The 17,120-nt window shown below is 36.9% G+C and overlaps 2 protein-coding genes across 3 annotated transcripts; both read left to right on the top strand.

Annotated features, from left to right (window-relative positions):
• The first annotated feature begins 355 nt into the window (after positions 1-355).
• Positions 356-11,504, top strand: LOC107793087 (zinc finger CCCH domain-containing protein 6-like). 2 transcript variants are annotated; one of them, XM_016615372.2, is made up of 4 exons: positions 356-774; positions 7,176-7,291; positions 9,961-10,085; positions 10,233-11,504. In XM_016615372.2, the coding sequence occupies exons 1-4, from the start codon at positions 747-749 to the stop codon at positions 11,299-11,301; spliced, it is 1,338 nt and encodes a 445-aa protein (XP_016470858.1). In that variant the 5' UTR covers positions 356-746; the 3' UTR covers positions 11,302-11,504. The 2 variants fall into 2 exon arrangements, with proteins under 2 accessions (XP_016470858.1, XP_016470857.1); XM_016615371.2 differs by having other exon boundaries at positions 7,082-7,291.
• A 5,009-nt stretch (positions 11,505-16,513) lies between these two features.
• On the top strand, positions 16,514-16,915 carry LOC142169743 (uncharacterized). The gene has a single exon (XM_075231649.1). It carries the CDS (start codon positions 16,514-16,516, stop codon positions 16,913-16,915), a length of 402 nt encoding a protein of 133 aa, XP_075087750.1.
• The last annotated feature ends 205 nt before the right edge of the window (positions 16,916-17,120 follow it).

The following is a 17,120-nucleotide window of genomic DNA, read 5'->3' as shown; positions in this document are numbered from 1 at the left end:
CCTAAAAGGCCAAACTCTTCGAATATAGAAAAGATATTTTTTTTGAAGGAAAAAACACTTTTGTCTCGGAGAAGCTTAACCTAACATGTTATAAGTGTTGGTTAAAGTGATATAGTTAAAATTAAAATAATTATAAGAAAAATAATCTTTCCCCGCAAGTATAAGTCGTTTTATATTTTTTGATGAAATATATTTTTCTTAAAAAATATTTTCTAATACCAAAAAATGAGTTCCACAAGAATTTCCTTTAAAAAAGAAAAAAGCTTTGTCATACCAAACACATCCTTAAACAAAAACAAAAAAGGGTAAAAGAGAAGAAAAAGCGAACAAACGCTGACCAGGGCTCTGTTTCCAGTGATAAAATCATAAAATAGTGAGTGAACAGTTCATAATTAGATAAAAAGGGGGGCAGAAATAGATCGGAGGGTTCTTAAATAGGGTTACCTTTGATCTCTGCTCCTCTCTCTCTCTCTCTCTCTCTCTCTCTCTCTGTACTCATATGTACGATAAGTTAAATACTTCCGCCAAAAGATCGCCTTCTTCATATCGGGTCGCAGTCAGATCAAAATTAGCGCATTATATTAGGGTTTTTGGATACTGATAAGTCGGCGAATTTGACTGTTGTGATTTGATAATAAAAATCACTATTCTTCCACTGGATTTAACATTTATATTTGATTACCGAATCGATTTTTTTTTTTTGCATTTGTAAATATGCGAGGACAGCAGAAATCAAAAAGGGTTACATGGGCTTCAGATGTAAACCTTTGTCAGGTAAAATCTTTATAAGGATCCATAATTTTCCTCATTTCTTCTGTAATTATCTGTCCAATCCCAGTGTTAAATAACCTAAAAAGAAGAAGAAAATAATTGAAAACTAATGAACTCAAAGTGTTGATAAATAATTTCGTTTTGCTCAAATTGGAATGAAATGGGTCCAAAATGGGAATGGATTTTGATGACGTTTTGCTCAAATTTCGTTGTTTTTGTTATTGGATTTACCTTTTAATCCCAATTTCTGAAATTTATCATTGCTTGTTAAATTAGAATTGGTCAGTTTTGAATGGTATAAGGAATGGCATGGCATTAATTTCTCAGTACTTTCAACTTTGTTTCAGAAATATGTTTAAGGTATCACCAGAATTTATCAATTCTGCAACCGAAAGCTAATGTTAACATTTTGAAAGCCAAACTAGTTTGGAGTTGAGGGGTAGTTGATAGATGTATTTATTGATTGATTGATGGAAAACTAATTTTAGCAGAAAGAGAAAGCTAAACAATTCAATTTAGTTTGAAACCAAAGAATCCAGTATTATGTGTTGATCAAACTTTCTCAAGTGTACTCGTCCAAAAAATTGAGGAGAAGAGAAAAAAGTAGATATAGTCTTCAGCTTTAAGTGCTTGGTCAAAAAATGGTCTTCAACTTTAAGTGAAGTAATACTTTCTAGATTTATTCTACTTTACTTCTGTATGCTTAGACTTTGCATGAATCGCCACATAATGGCATAAATCATTACAATGCACAAGCTTAGTGAAAAAGAGAAGAAGAGGATACAAGTGTACAGATTCTTCTTCTTCTTCCTGGTTAATGGTGGTGTCTAACTAGCTTGTGTGCACATTGATACTCCACTAGATACTCATTCTCCCACCGATGTAGTTACTTGTTAACTTCACCAACCAAGGTAATTCTCTTGTTGTAGAATGTTGACAAGTTTTGATAATCTACTATCAGAAGCTAATCTCAGTGAAAAATGTGGAGAACCTCTAGGAAATTCCTAATATCTCTTAAAAGATAAGTTATTTGGGTGTTGAAATGGAATCAATCCAAATTGAGTGGGATGCATTTTGAGGATACATATATCTGGCCCCAAGTGTTTTGGGTTTGAGGCGTAACTGTTGTTGTGCCCTTAAAAGCTACGTGGAAAAAAATCCTTCTCAGATGATTCATGCTGGTTAAATTTACACTTGATAGTCACAGAACTTAAAGATATCTCCTTTTCCATTAAAAGAATTAAAATAATTAAAGAGAAAACAGAACTGAAGGATTACAATTTTCCCCGAAAGTTAGTGGAAAGCGTAGACGACGAGGAGAAGAGGACGAATAGGGAGTGCTATAAGAAAATTAAGAAGAAGGCGAATTTAGCGGTTTCGGCGGCCAAGACTGCAGCGTTTGGATGTCTATATGAAGAACTCAGGGACAAAGGCGGGGACAAAAATCTGTTCAGGATAGCCAAGGTGAGAGAGAGGAAGGCCCGAGACCTGGACCAAGTGAAGTGCATCAAAGATGAGGAAGACCAAGTTTTGATGGAAGAGGCACTTATTAGACGAAGATGGCAGACATACTTCCATAAACTCTTGAACGAAGATGGGGACAAGAACATTGTGTTGGGTGAGTTGGAGCACCCCGAGAGCAGTCAAGATTTTGGGTATTGTAGGCGTATAACAATTGCGGAGGTCGAGGGGGCTATGCGTAAGATGAGCAAGGGAAGAGAGACGGGGCCAGACAAAATCTCAGTGGAGTTTCAGAGGAACGCAGGCAGGGCCGACTTGGAGTGGCTTACTAGGTTGTTTAATGTTATAGTTAGGACGAAGAAGATGCCCGGAGAGTGGAGGTGGAGTACGATGATTACGTTGTATAAGAACAAGGGTGATATCTAAAATTGTAACAATTGTAGGGGTATCAAATTGTTTAGCCATACTATGAAAGTCTGGAAGAGGGTGGTGGAAGTGAGGGTGAGGAGGAGTGTGTCTCTTTTCGAGAACCAATTCGGATTCATGAATGGGGCGTTCTACTACGGAAGCTATTCACCTTATTAGGAGATTGGTGGAGCAGTATAGGAAGAGGAAGAGAGACTTGAATATGGTATTCATTGACCAAGAATAAGCATACGACAAAGTCCCTATGGAGGTCTTGTGAAAATGTTTGGAGGCTAGAGGTGTTCTAGTGGCTTATACTAGGGTGATAAAGGATATGTATGATGGAGATATGACATGAGTAAGGACAGTGGGAGGAGACTCGGAATACTTTACTGTTATGATGAGGTTGCACCAGGGATCAGCACTTAGCTCGTTTTTATTTGTCTTGGCGATGGACGCATTAACGCGGCACATTCAAAGAGAGGTGCAATGGTGTATGTTATTTGCAGATGACATCTTATTGATTGACGAGGCGAGAGTTGGGGTGAACGTGGAGTCTAAAGGTTTCAAGCTGAACAGGACCAAGACTGAATACTTGTAGTGCAAGTTCAGTGATGTGACTCATGAAGCAAATGTGGACGTAAGGTTTGATACACAGTCATCCCCAAAAAAGGAAGTTTCAAGTACCTTGGGTTAATGATTCAAGGTAATGGAGAGATTGACGAGGACGTTACTCATCGTATTGGTGCGGGATGAATGAAGTGGAGGCTCGCATCCGGTGTTTTGTGCAATAATAATGTACCACCAAAACATGGTATGTTTTACAAAGCGGTGGTTAGACTGACTATGTTGTATGTGCTTGAGTGTTGGTCAATTAAGAATTCTCACGTCTAGAGGATGAAGGTGACAGAAATGAGGATGTTGAGATGGATGTATAGACCTACCAGATTGGATAAGATTGTGAATGAAGTTATTCGGCCACAAGGTGGGCGTGGCCCCCGTAGAGGACAAGATGCGGGAAGTTGGGCATGTGAAGAGGAGATACACTGATGCCCCAGTGAGTAGATGTGAAAGGTTGCCCTTGGTGGGTTTGAGAAGAGGTAGAGATAGGCCAAAGAAGCATTGGAGAGGTGATTAGGCAGGACATGACGCTGCTTCGGCTTACCGTGGACATGACCATTGATAGGAAAGTATGGATGTCGAGAATTAGGGTAGTAGACTTTAGGTAATCGTGTGTTTCCCTGTCCAAACCAGTAGTACTAGGGTTAGTCTTGTACTTTCGTATTTTTCGTGAGTTTCTATCACTGCATGTTTCTTCTGCTTTGGTTTGTCTTGTTATTTTGCCGATGTTGGATCAGTTGCTACTGCTTCTTTTTGCATCTTTCCTTGTGCCGAGAGTCTATGGGAACAACCTCTCTACCTTCTAAAGATAGGGGTAAGGTCTGCGTACACACTACTCCCCTGAGATCCCACTCGTGGAATTACACTGAGTTTGTTGTTGTTGTATAGATATAAGGCAAAATACATCGACAACCCCTTAAAGTTGTTCACACTTTTCACTTAGACACTCCATCTTAAATCTGTTCTGTTTGAGCACTTTAATCAGATCTTTACTGTGTCATTTAGACACAAAATTTGTAGGCAGCCAAACATAAAAAGTGCGTGTAATTCACACGCTAGAGTCACGAATAAGATGAGGATATGTGAATGTAACTTAAACAAATTTTAAAAAAAATTGAAAAAAATAAATATGAAAAAGAGAACCCCAAACGTTGTCATCTTCCCCAACGACCCCTCCTCGCCGGAAAAATCTATTATCCGGCCATGTTTGTTCTGCTTACTCATCGTCTTCCACACTGATTATTCTTGCCTTTTTTAAAGCCATAAATTCAACACCATACATCCTCTTCCTCACACCATCCCGTTCTTTCTTCTTTTAGGTTCAAACTCATTTTCTGGTCAATCCCCAAATAATTATTTCTGCCATGTTCAACCATTTTCCTATCAATTTTTGAGCCACTTTTTTGCTAATTTTTTCAGCCATAGATTCAAACATTTTTTTTTGAATAGGTCTGGCCAACTTGGATTAAGAAATGTTCTTATATGTTTAGCTTGAAATTTCTGTAAAAAACAGTTGTACCCCTGGACTTGTTTTCAAGACCTTGAACATTTTGTGTTTTAGAGTTTTATGGTATACGTTTTTTCTTGTCGTTGAGGAGGCAAAGGTCGCCATTGACTGAGGCATTCTTGTGTCTGGCAAATATGACGGATGTGGGGGTTGTTCTAAACTGTTCAAAGTAAACCTTTTCTTTCCAAAGGAAAATGTTCACATGGTTGAATCACTAATAATAAATATTTCATAATTTAAAAGTCACAAAGTTTAATTTTGTTACTGTTAAGAAAAAATGGAACTTCGCCGCAAAAATGAGGGGCTGTTGTTACGGTAGTTTACATGGCTGAAAATGGAGGTTTTGGGCTAGTTTTCATGGTATTTTTGAGGAGTAAAGTTGCCTGTTTTTGGGCTGAGGAGATGGCTAGGAATGAAGCTGCTGCATTTTTGGGCTGAGGTTTTGGCAAGCGGCGCCGCTACTTTTCCGACCAGAATTGCAGCGGCTGCTATGTGGAGTATGTGGAGTTTGTTTTCTGGCAGAAGAAAAGAGAAGTATGTGGAGTTTGGTGTGCCTAGATCATGTGGAGAAGAAAAGAGAAGTTGATCGGGAAATATTCCGGTAGAAGCCATACATTGTCCGGCAAGAAGTATGTGAAGTTTGTTTTATTGGATGATTTCACGCGCTTGAAAAATGTGAGAAACACTTACCTTGCCATGTCAGCATATTGTGTCTAAATGACACAGTAAAGACATGGTTAAAGTATTCAAATGGAACAAACTTTAGATGGAGTGTCTAAGTGAAAAGTGTACACAACTTTAAGGGACTGTCGATGTATTTTGCCTAGATAGAAACTTGTTGATAAATACATGCTGGCGTCCCATATATGTTAGGTTACCAGCAATGAGATTGACATATGAAGGTGGGAAAGACAGAAGAGCACAAGGAGATGAGTTTTCATTAGTCCGATCATGCTGAAATGATGTTTTGCTTTAAAGGGTCTTAATTATTTTACTTTTGAAGGCCAGTAGTCCTGTGCATCAGTTTGTAATAGGGTTTAGAAGCTGTTGCAGTGACAAATGAATGAAGTAACGGTCTTCCTTTGGATTGATTTATGGTATCAGCAGTCATGAAGAGGAATCATGTAGCGTGTATACTTGTTATATGTGAAGAAGAAGAAAAACAAAAGGTCTAGTTAAGTACGCCGAGTATGATACCATGATCATATAGTCTTAATGTTTGACAATGTAAAGGTTTCACATCGAATATAAGTGAGGAAAACGGGTAAAAGAAGCACGGGGGGGGGGGGGGCTTGAAAGTTACCAATGACAAGCCAAAACACAATCAAATAAAAAAAATACCAATGATAAGCTTGGTTTGGTAGACTTAATTTTCCACTCACCGGAGGAGTAGTGAAAGCTTATATTGGTACAAATGCTATTTTAGCCACCAATTCTCATGCATATTAGGTTGAAACCATTTAATCTAAAGAAAAATTAGTCTTCAAATTCTACTGCAACAAGTATTTCATGAAAGCAAGAAATGTTTGTGTTAAGGATCTCTGAGACGGGTTACTTGTCTCGCTGCTATTGAAGTTACCTTGTCTCTTTTAAGTTTGTCCTAGATTGCTATTTCTTTCAGATCGTATCTCTAATGTGGTAATATGCAGCTTTCTGCTTCTCTGGTTTGTTCTTTATCTGTTTCCTCATCCTTCGGTTAGTCAGGGACTTTCTTCTTTCCTTATCTTCCTTTCTGCTTTATCCTTATTGTTTTTTTTTTGTTTTGTTACGGGAGTTGGGAAAGGGAAGTAGTGGGTTTCAAATTTCTTGTTTCAGTTGGGCTATAGTGGGAAAATCACAGTCGTCTGTGCGGAGGCGAGAAAGAAGTTGCACACTTGCTCACTTAGGTTGATGATTGAATAAATGGATGAAATTGGTATCTAATTACTTAAATTTGGTGGCTTATTTGAGTGAGGTTGTGTAAGTGTATCGCCATCACTCAAAAAGCTAATGTAGTGGGTCAAAATGTAGGAACAATGCTGGTTCTAACAACAGGAATTCCCATTTTGTTTTATGCACTTTTTTGCTAGGTCAGAATCTCACCTCAGATCTTCTATGGTATATTCGTCTTATATGAGATAAACTAGTTCATATTCAGCGAATTTTATAGATCAGTTCCTGTATTTGAATAATGATGTGTTCTGGAACCTATCTTAGTTCTCTGAATGGGGTATATATCTGTTGATTGACTGATGTTGCTGATTGCTTTCATTTCTAATAGGATAATTCTTTGCTGATTGCTTTCATTTCTAATAGGATAATTCTTTCTTTTAATAGGTAAGACTTTTCCTTTCTGAAGATTCCCCTGCCCAAGTTGGATTAGGAGCTCAAGATCACCTCCAAGCAAAGATATCATGGCCTTTGCATGCAGGTGTTTTGGTGTCTGATGATAATTTACCACCAGGCTTTGAAGGTGCACAGCCTGCAAGCCTCTGGAAGAATAAATTAGCTCAAATCCCTGTGATCAAATGGACTCGTCCTCCCTCGGTGAGTTCTTTTCTTTTATTTATTTTTCAGATAATACTTTATTAGTAAGCACCATTTGGGGTGTCAATCATTGCAGTAATAGTTATGAGTTATGACTCTCCTCATGAATGAATTAAAAAAAACTCAGGGTATTGACTTCTGCAGTTTGACTATTATTATGTCTAAAGGTGAACACATAGGCTACTGATCAAAGAAGTATAGTCTATCTGCTACTAGTTTGAATATATAATCTGTCTGCGAGGAGTTTCAGAATTTACATTTGCTGTGGTATTAGTTAGTACAAAGAAAAATGAGGTGCTTAAGCTGATCCTGCATGTTAGGAAGGCTGAATGGCTGAGTTGTATTCACTATCGTTTCGATGTAGAGAAAAGATTGCAAAACAGAGAGAAGACTTTTTATTTGATTGTTTAAATAACAACCTATCAAAAAAGTACAGTGACATAAAAAAATCTTAAAAAAAAGATCTTCCCTTGCTCCTTTTAAATCTGCAGTGCCAAAGTATTGGAAGTTCCAGAGACATAAACAATTAACAAACTAGCAAACTTCCAAAGTAACCATCCACGTCTTTTGCTAGACGGGGTATACCTACCGAGCCGAAGGAAATCCTTTGTCTTGCTGAAACCCGTATTTAATAAGGAAAGACTCACAAAGTCTATCTTTAGACAAGAAATTCCGAATTAAAATCATTTCTTGCATCTAGAATGATAATGTCAAGCTGGCGATGCATCGAAGACTGCTAGTACCTGCATCGATTAAAAGGTGTGGCATTGACAGCTGTGTGAGAAATTCCAATAATTAGGAAAGTTTCCTTAGTCTAAACTTTCCTTAATTCATGTCGGTTAAAATTTTCTCGTTTCATGTAGTTTACATTTTTTTTTTGATGACCGAGAAATCCGTCGGGGGCCGATCCTTTGGACCAACCGTAGCCTTCGAAACTCGGTGGATAATGGGCCCGCCCCTCTACCCTTCTCCACTTAAATACCAGGCTTTGCTTTGCATGGTGTTGGGGCTTGAACCTGTGACCTAAGAAACAAATCCACCACCCTTTGCCACTTGAGCTAGGCCCTGGGGGCTTCATGTAGTTTACATTTTCGTCATGTCATTTTTGTCTAAATCTTTTTTAAGAAGCCCTCTCATATGATGTTCACCAACTCTATTGAATAAGAGTTTTGTTTCATATCTTCCCTTTTCGTGGCTTCTTCGTTCTCCATGACTAAATTGGATGTTTGTATTATCAACCAGAGAGTTATTCCCTCTTGTCACAATTTGTTGGTGCTATGTGATACCAACAAATACCAAAAGTAACCTTCTAGGGTCTGCAACAAATCATGTCAGCTCCTAGAAGAGCATCTCATTAAGGTCAAAATGAAGGCTTCTAAATAGAGAAAGGTGATAGAGAAAGGCTTCTAAGTCTTTCTTGACAGACGAACAAGAAAAGAATGCCAAACAAATTGGGATAGAAGGAGTAATGTATTAGTGGGGGATGAAACTAGAAAGATGTATCTCCAACCCATACCAGATTTCAAAATGATGACTTGTTTCCACCTGTGTAGCCAATTGGAACAAATGAGTCAATACTTGGATACAGATTCCAATATACAACTTGGATATATATTTTTTCTGGTAATTATACACGACTTGGATAAGGTCAGATTTTCATTTTGCATTCTACTCGCTTTGACAGAGGCTATCAATCGCCTTAGACTTTCTCTTTACTTTTCTCTAAAAAATGAATTGCCTTTAGACCATATGGATAATGCAAATACTAATGTAACTTCGGTACAAAAGAATTTTATCTCGAACCCATATAGCCTCCACATTCCTCCTTTGACCTGCTAACCATTCCCTAGTAATAATGTTCTTTTACTTATTAGTTCCTCATCGAACAGAATCACATGATTACCTCTTAATCCTGAGAGTATTTCTCTTTGAATCCTGATCAAAGGTATCATAGAGAAATGCTGAGGAGAGTGGAGCATGGATCTAAGAATTCCGTCCTCCTACCTTATTAAAAAGAAAAAAAGAACTCCATCCTCCTACAAAATCCAGTTGGGATGACCCTGATAATACAAAAGGCAGCACAAATATTCTCAAAACACCAAGATTCCACATTACATCTGAGGCATTTCGCTAGATGTTTAAGTACTGGGAGAAATCGGGAGCATTGACCCTAAATTATGTTGATTAACAAGATTGGAAGAGCAGAAATTAAAATGAAAAGTTGGTAGTTTACTCTGTGTGTGGTATTTATGTGTTGTACTTGAGTTTCTTTCTTGTTTTCCCTTGACTTTGTAATGTTGAGGCCACATAAACATCAGCTGTTGAGAGTATATGTGTTGGAATTAATAGTTTATCTCAAGCAGTATTGAGGGGAAAAGAAAAAAGAAGAAAGGAGTCATGTTATGTCAGATTGTGGAACATTTTTTATTCCAAGCAACGTCGGCATATTGTTTCTTCTTTTCCGTTTTTCCCTTTATCCTTCTGATGATATAGATTCACATTAGAAATGCGACCCCCCCCCAAAAAAAAAAATATAATTAAAAAAAAGTTACCAAATGTAAAAACATAATGGCGAAATTGTCCGTTTGTGGACCCTTAAGCATGCAACTATGCAGCAGATGGTCATGGTATCAGTGTGTTAATTTCTACACTGCCCTTGATTCTAACAGTTTGTACTTGCTACAAAATGGCGAGTGGTCGCCGGTGAAGAAAGCAATGAAATGGAGGTTCAGAAACAACGGGAGATGAGAGTGCTTGAAGCTATTTATCCACGTGAATCTTCCATTCCTCCAAAGTATGATACTTCAATCTCGTTGGAATTTTTCTATTTCGGTTTCTTTCTTCTGATAATATCTTGCTGTTTTCTTTTTTTTCTTCCTGTTGATCTCCATTTAGTTCTTGATGTTACTTCCCCTAAAATTGGCTTTTTACTTCCATGCAGTCCTTCAATGGTTCCTGGAGAAGAGACTCTTCATAATGAGCAGAACACACCTGTTATACCCATAACTCCTGTTGAAGAGGAGGAAGTAGCAGATCCATCATTTGGTACTGTGCTACCTTCTAATGCAGTTAGCTCAAAGGCCCAGGTAATGCAGTCTGGAGTTCTTTTGTCCAACAAAAGTGCCGGAAATAACCTTCCAGTCCCTGGAATCTCATCGGCTGGAGTAGTTCCTGGTGTGGAGCCTGATGTTGTTGCAGCAGCTCAGGCTGCTTTAACTGCACTCATGGCAGACAATGGCCAAGGAAATCTGATTGACCATGAGCTGCTCATAAAAATTTTGAGTGATCCAAAAATTGTTGGGCAGTTGGTTACACAGCAAGGAGCAGGCACCAGCTCCCATAGCGTGCCACCTACAAGTACCCAAAATATGTCTGCTGCTAGTAACATGCCCAACCCAAGGCCGCAGGCGTCAAGTATTAGTGCTCCACCTCAGGCTGTAGTCAGTCGAGCTGATCCATCTTTAGTTCACACAGGTAGAGCAGATACTCCTGCAGTCCCAGTCAGTAGAACAGAACTAGTTATGCCCTCGGTGGCAGGTGCTTCTAATGGGCCCTTCCACTCTGCTCCAAGTAGGATAGGACCCATTCCCAGTTTGAGGCCTCGTGTACCTGAGGTCGTATCAGCTCCTTTACCTTCTGTAGGAGCTCCAGTAGCATCCGTGTCAACACCATCGTCGTCTATGCCAGTACCTGTAGCTAGGGACATCAACTATTACAAGAGTCTCATTCAGCAACATGGAGGAGAAAGGCAAGAAACATTGCCACAGTATAGCAACCGAAACAACCAGCATTTAGGTTCAGTTCAAGAATCAATAAATAGCTCTAATCATAGAGATTCAAAACCTAAGATAATGAAGCCTTGCATCTATTTTAATAGTTCAAAGGGATGCCGCCATGGCGTGAACTGTGCATATTTACATGATGCATCCTCCCAACAGAGAGTTGGTAGCTTGCCAGAGGTGCAAAATTCAAAGAGAATGAAAATGGATAGAGAGATTACTGGTACATAGTAATGCAGTTGGCACTTCCGTGTACATTATTTTTTTCTCAAGAGGAATTGCTTGTTGCAGCTCGGCCATTTCCCCCCCTTTTTACCTTTATTTATTCCCTACCATGAGTTAATTTCGTTAAATACTTAATTTATCAAGATATGTCGAGTTTTTACCCCAATAACTTCACAAATCAGTGATAAATTCCTTCTCTTTTCTTTTTTTGTTCTTTTATTATGACGCATGATGCCCAATACCTCCAATGAAGTTATTCTTTTATAAGTTGTGTGTTCTAGTGTTATTTTAGTGGCTGGCCCTAAGCATTTCAAGTCTTCTTTGCAAACCACCACCCCCTTTCCCCCCCAAAACACACATACCCCTCAATTGTGGAAATTTTACAATGCTACCCATTAGACTTGTGAAGTACCTATAAAGAAGTTGATATAAACACAAGTTTGATATGTGGGGGTAACGTGATCTTTTATCACCACGACAAAGTACCTAAAGTTAATTTGACTAATGTTACTGGAGGTGTGAATTGGTAAGAATAAAACAATTTAACCCTTCAAACTTTAGTGTTCTCTTGAAGAAGATGAAGACGATAGGTAGGTGGAGTAACAGGAAAATTCCTAGCTGGACACTTTTGAAGAATTCAAATATTGATGGCCATAATGTACTGATGTAGAAAAGTAACTAAATACTACACCAAGTATAGTTAGTAGATGGAGGTTTTGTTCTTGTTGGATGAACATATCTTATGTTTTGTAAAGCTTGACAAAGTAGTTGGCTTAGAAGGTGTAACTTGTCTTAGTTACAGAACTTCACAAGAAAAAGAAAATCAAAGGTATCAAGAAATCTGAGAAATTATGAAGTGAAAACCAATGGAGAGAAGAAATTGCAAAGGCCTAATAAATTTTTAACCGATATGTACTGATGGTGAAGCGAATTCTAACGTATTTTAGTAGGTATCTCTTATATTTCATGTGATTAATCTCCCCTACTATGGTTGTGATTTTCTTTTAAGTTAATAAACGTTCTTTTAGAATTTACATTCTTTTACACAATCTAACATAAAGGAGTTAGACAAAAAATAAATTGCATAGGCTTACCATTTGCCCGGATTTAAATAATATATACCGACAATATATATATACTTCCGTAAATTTTAACTCGCGACAGTAGGCTAGTTACTGTTTGTATTGGATTACCAATTAATATTTTTAAATCGTCAATATTGAAAACTTAGAAGAAGAATTTACCTAAATAGTCGGTCACCCCCTTAAATTAAAAAAATAACTGGCGGATATGATATATGTATAAATATGTGTAATTAATATATACCAACTAAAACAACTAAATAATAAACTCAACCGACTATTTCTATAAAGATCCGTTAGAACTCATTCGAGCTAGACAATTTCTCTGGGTTGTTGGGTCTACTGGATGTCCCAAGGAAATAATTGGATACCGTTGTTGGGCTAGAAAATAATATTAGCAACTGGATACCGTTTTCTGAAATTATTGTATATTAATAATGGTATATAAGTGTTCGCTATATATAACAACATCTAAAGTCACAGTTCAAGACAGTTATGAAGGGACTCTTGCGGTAACAGTGAAGTTATTTATATGTGATTTATATGTTACGGGTTTGAACCGTGGAAGTAGTCACTATAGATACTGAAATTTTAGCAGATTAAGATAAATCCTAAATTCAAGACGACTCTTGAAATATTAGGAGTCTATTAGGGTTACTTGGTGGCTATTCCACCTAAACCCTAAACCCTAATTCATGCAAATAAATAAGGCGACATATGTTCTTCAAAGAGGGTCTCAAAAAATTCATAAATTCTTGGGATATTCACAAAGGGATCAAGGCATAAAATAATGTCGTGATCAATAGATATTTTTCTTGATAATCAAATACTTCAAGAAGAATATCCATACAATGATCGACTTTCATGGAGATCAAATAATTCAGAGAGGTCCGCATCATCCTATGTTCGAGAAATACGCCGCTAAGGCCCTCGAATTATGGAGAACAATCCAGAGGAAGAATCAAGAGAATAAACAGAATTGTACCTGCATCGTTTATCAATAAAATTATGATTCTTCGTATTTATATTGTGGTTGCAATTTATTTTTGTATCACAAATAATTTGTTGTAAATAGTCACTATGCTTGCATTATTAGACTGTTTACATCATACCCCTTGAGATGTGGCCCTTCATGGACCCAGCGTGAATACGAAATACTTTATACACCGGACGGTCCATTTTTGTCTTCATTTGATAAAATAAATTTTCCGACAACCAAACACTTGCTTTCGGGTAAATATTTAACTTGAACCTTAACATATTTCCATGTGCTCTCACTCTTTCGATCCTGCTTTTCTATCTGTTAATGATCACAGAATCAAAAGAAGTCCATATCTTGATAGGATTCTGTTAGCAAGTAGCGAGTACTCTCTCCGTCACAGTTTAAATGAACTTATTATTTTTTTGGTCCGTTCAAAAAAGAATGATTAATTTCTAAATTTGAAAATAATAACCTTAATTAATGAGAAACTTTTATTTTCACACAAATAATCTGGATCTTTTTTTGACTTGTTTAGGACCACAAATTCTAAAAATCTTCATTTTTTTAAAACTCTATGCCTAGTCAAACAGATTCACGTTGTAACGGAGGGAGTAATACTTTTTTGTTCTTTCATGCAATTGTTTTTGAGGAATGGCTAATCATAACGAGTACACTATTTAATGACAAGAGAAAAACAGTTGGTTATAGCCTCTTGAATCTTTGTCTGGTTTAGAATACAGATTTTAAAATTTTGACCTTCTGACACACACGATTTCAAAGATCTTTGCAGATATGAAGTTATGAACGAAAGAATCTTCATATTTATTTTTGTTGAAGTTTTAGAAGGTTACTACCATATGCATAATAGCGTAAGAGACGGTATCCTTGGTTTGTACATATTAGGTTATCAGTGTCATTCGGTGTTAATAATAGGAATTTTTGGCTTCTTGCTATTTTAGCTAATTAACGTTAGATGTATTTTCGGTTCCATTGCGTGCATTGAGCCCCAATTAATTGGGATTTGCGTTGCATGCTTCCCAATAAAGAGGAGAGCCCTCCTTAGTCCTTCCCATGATTTTTATATTACGATAGCTCGAACCAAGAATTCGGCTTAAGGATGGAGAAGTTTTATCCACCACAATCCTTAATGGTAATTAACTGTTGAAGCTGTATTCTATGTAATAAACGTTTAAATCTCTAATTAAGCTCAATCTAGCTCTAATATTAACTCTACGCGAATATATACTTAATAGTTAAGTGTTGTGCAGACAATGTAAAATAATTTTATATTGTCATATTAGGTTATACCTCCAACAACATGTAATGTTTGATATGATAACTTGCAAAAATGGAATAACAACCTTTCATATAGAGCTAAATTAATTGCACCAATATACTCCTTTTATTCACTTTTACTTATCCACAATGAATTATATACTTCCTTTAAGAAATAATAAATGAAGTACATATTTTACTATAATACTCACTCATGTCCACAATAAGTGACAATTTTACCTCTAGCACACCCATTAAAGAAATACGAACTCCTAGAAAAAAAAAGATGTATTTACTAAATTAAAACCTCAATTAATTGTTACCTTGACATATTAGAATATGTAAATAAGGGTAAATATTGGAAAAATAAAATTAATTCCTTTTAGATTATGTAAATGGACACTTATTTTGAATCAAAATAAAAAGGTAAAATGACAACTTATTGTGGACCGGAGTGAGTACCTATAATAATGATAGCATTTCATAAAGTTTTGAAAAATAATTTGGGGAATGAGTAGTTAATGATAAGGGTAAAAGAGCAAAATATTATCTTTCTATTAATTTGCTAAATGGACAAGGACAAATAAAAATTTATATATTTAGTCTAATAAACAAGTAAAAGCAACATAAATCCATATTTTAATATGACAATAGCCCCAGCTCACAGTTATAGCTTATACAGTATCTATATATCTTGCAGAAGTAGCTATTGGTCCGTATCGATAATATTTAACCACTTGCAAAAGCATATCGGGAATTAATGATTAAAGAGGGAACAATCAAAAGTCCCAACTCCCAAATCCTACCCACCTAGACGATCGTTTATTAAAATTTTCATCACTAGCTACTGTCACAATAAAGGTCGTTTAGTTGCATAATCATGCCCCCAATCACGTCAATGGGTAGCTTAATATCATTTTAATCATTAGTGTTGGCCTAACTTAAGTTTGTTTTGATAATTGAAAAAAGAACTTAAGCATGAACCAGGTTTATATATAGTATACACAGACACAGGCAAATTCGATCACAAGGCATGCACGTGAAAGAGAAAAGTTTAAGTGATTATATCTGATATCCCCTGAACGAAAAAGTTACATAATTGATAAGGAGAATGACTCCTTACTTGAATAGAACTCCATCCTAGATAAGAGAAGAGTTAGAAGTTGAAGATAACTAGAACTCTTCCACCAAGGAAGAGTAAAGTATTAGACTTCTAGTTATTTTCTATTCTTCTAACTCTATATATTTCAGGATGTTCTCATTTTACAGGCACGCACAAACGCTGAAGTTAAACGTGAGTTGAGAGCAAAATATCAAGGCATTTTGCAAGCAATTCCTGTGTGATTCAAGTGTGCGAATCTAAAGCTACATGAACCAGATAGAAGAACCAATTTCAAGTGTCTGTCTTTTATTCTAGTTTCATTGTAGTAGGACTTTTGAGTTGTACCTTTCAGCTTTATCTAGAAGCAATTGTACTAGGTACTCTAAGTGTAGTATTCAAATTAGAGTTAAGTTGAAGTTGTCGCAACAGCTAGAGGCTGGTTGCCACAAAGAGTTTTGTAAATGTTATTTTTGGTTTAGTGATTTAGTCAAGTGTTGGAAAAAATCCTACTGGGTAGTAGGTCGTGATTTTTTTTTACCTATTGAGCCAAATATTTTCTACATAAAAATACTTGTGTCCTTTACTTTTCGCATTTATTATTTCGCAACAGTAGTATAAGGAACACATAGAAGAACTAGGTCTTTCTATAGTCTGTGCACGCGAAAAATTGGACACCACACAAATCACCCCCTCTTGTGTGACAACGAAGTATAAAATATCGATTGGTATCAGAGCGGGTTATCCTTGAAAAGGCTAACACCTTAGGAGAAGATCAAGATGAGTGCACCACTTGAAAATTGGGAAGGACAATCCACTACTAGGCCACCATTCTTTAATGGCCAGTACTACTCTTGGTGGAAGAACAGAATGAGAGATCATATTCAAGGACATGACTATGAGCTATATGACATTGTCACTGATGATCCACTAGCTACCTTGAAGAAAAATATTGAAGGAGTAGATATGCCAAAGACAAGAGCAGATTGCACTGCTGAGGACTTGAAGAAGTGGGAGAAGAATGCTAAAGCTAAGAAATGGCTTATTTGTGGATTTAGTCCAGATGAGTACATCAGAATTCAAGGTTGTTCCACTGCTAAGCAAATTTGGGACACACTGCAAGTGGCCCATGAAGGAACAACTCAGGTGAAGAGATCTAGAGGGACTCTACTGTACTCTTAGTATGAGAACTTTGCTATGAAGGATGGAGAAACTATTCAAGAGATGTACACAAGGTTCACTACACTGACAAATGAGCTAAAATATCTTGGAAGGATTATTCCTGAAGAAGAGAGGGTTGAGAAGATACTTACTAGGGTCTTGCCAATCACTTGGGAAAGCAAGATCACTACCATCCAGGAGTCAAAGAACATTGTCACTCTCCCAC

The sequence above is a fragment of the Nicotiana tabacum genome, chromosome 15, assembly GCF_000715075.1.
Source record: "Nicotiana tabacum cultivar K326 chromosome 15, ASM71507v2, whole genome shotgun sequence".
Lineage (NCBI taxonomy): Eukaryota > Viridiplantae > Streptophyta > Magnoliopsida > Solanales > Solanaceae > Nicotiana > Nicotiana tabacum.
This window is presented reverse-complemented; position numbering and strand designations above follow the sequence as displayed.

Excerpts from the sequence above, each read along its gene's own strand:
- LOC107793087 (XM_016615371.2), top strand. The coding sequence starts at position 715 with ATGCGAGGACAGCAGAAATCAAAAAGGGTTACATGGGCTTCAGATGTA. Across the intron at positions 7,292-9,960 it reads AATGGACTCGTCCTCCCTCG|TTTGTACTTGCTACAAAATG; the intron begins GTGAGTTCTTTT and ends TGATTCTAACAG. Across the intron at positions 10,086-10,232 it reads GAATCTTCCATTCCTCCAAA|TCCTTCAATGGTTCCTGGAG; the intron begins GTATGATACTTC and ends ACTTCCATGCAG.
- LOC142169743 (XM_075231649.1), top strand. The coding sequence starts at position 16,514 with ATGAGTGCACCACTTGAAAATTGGGAAGGACAATCCACTACTAGGCCA.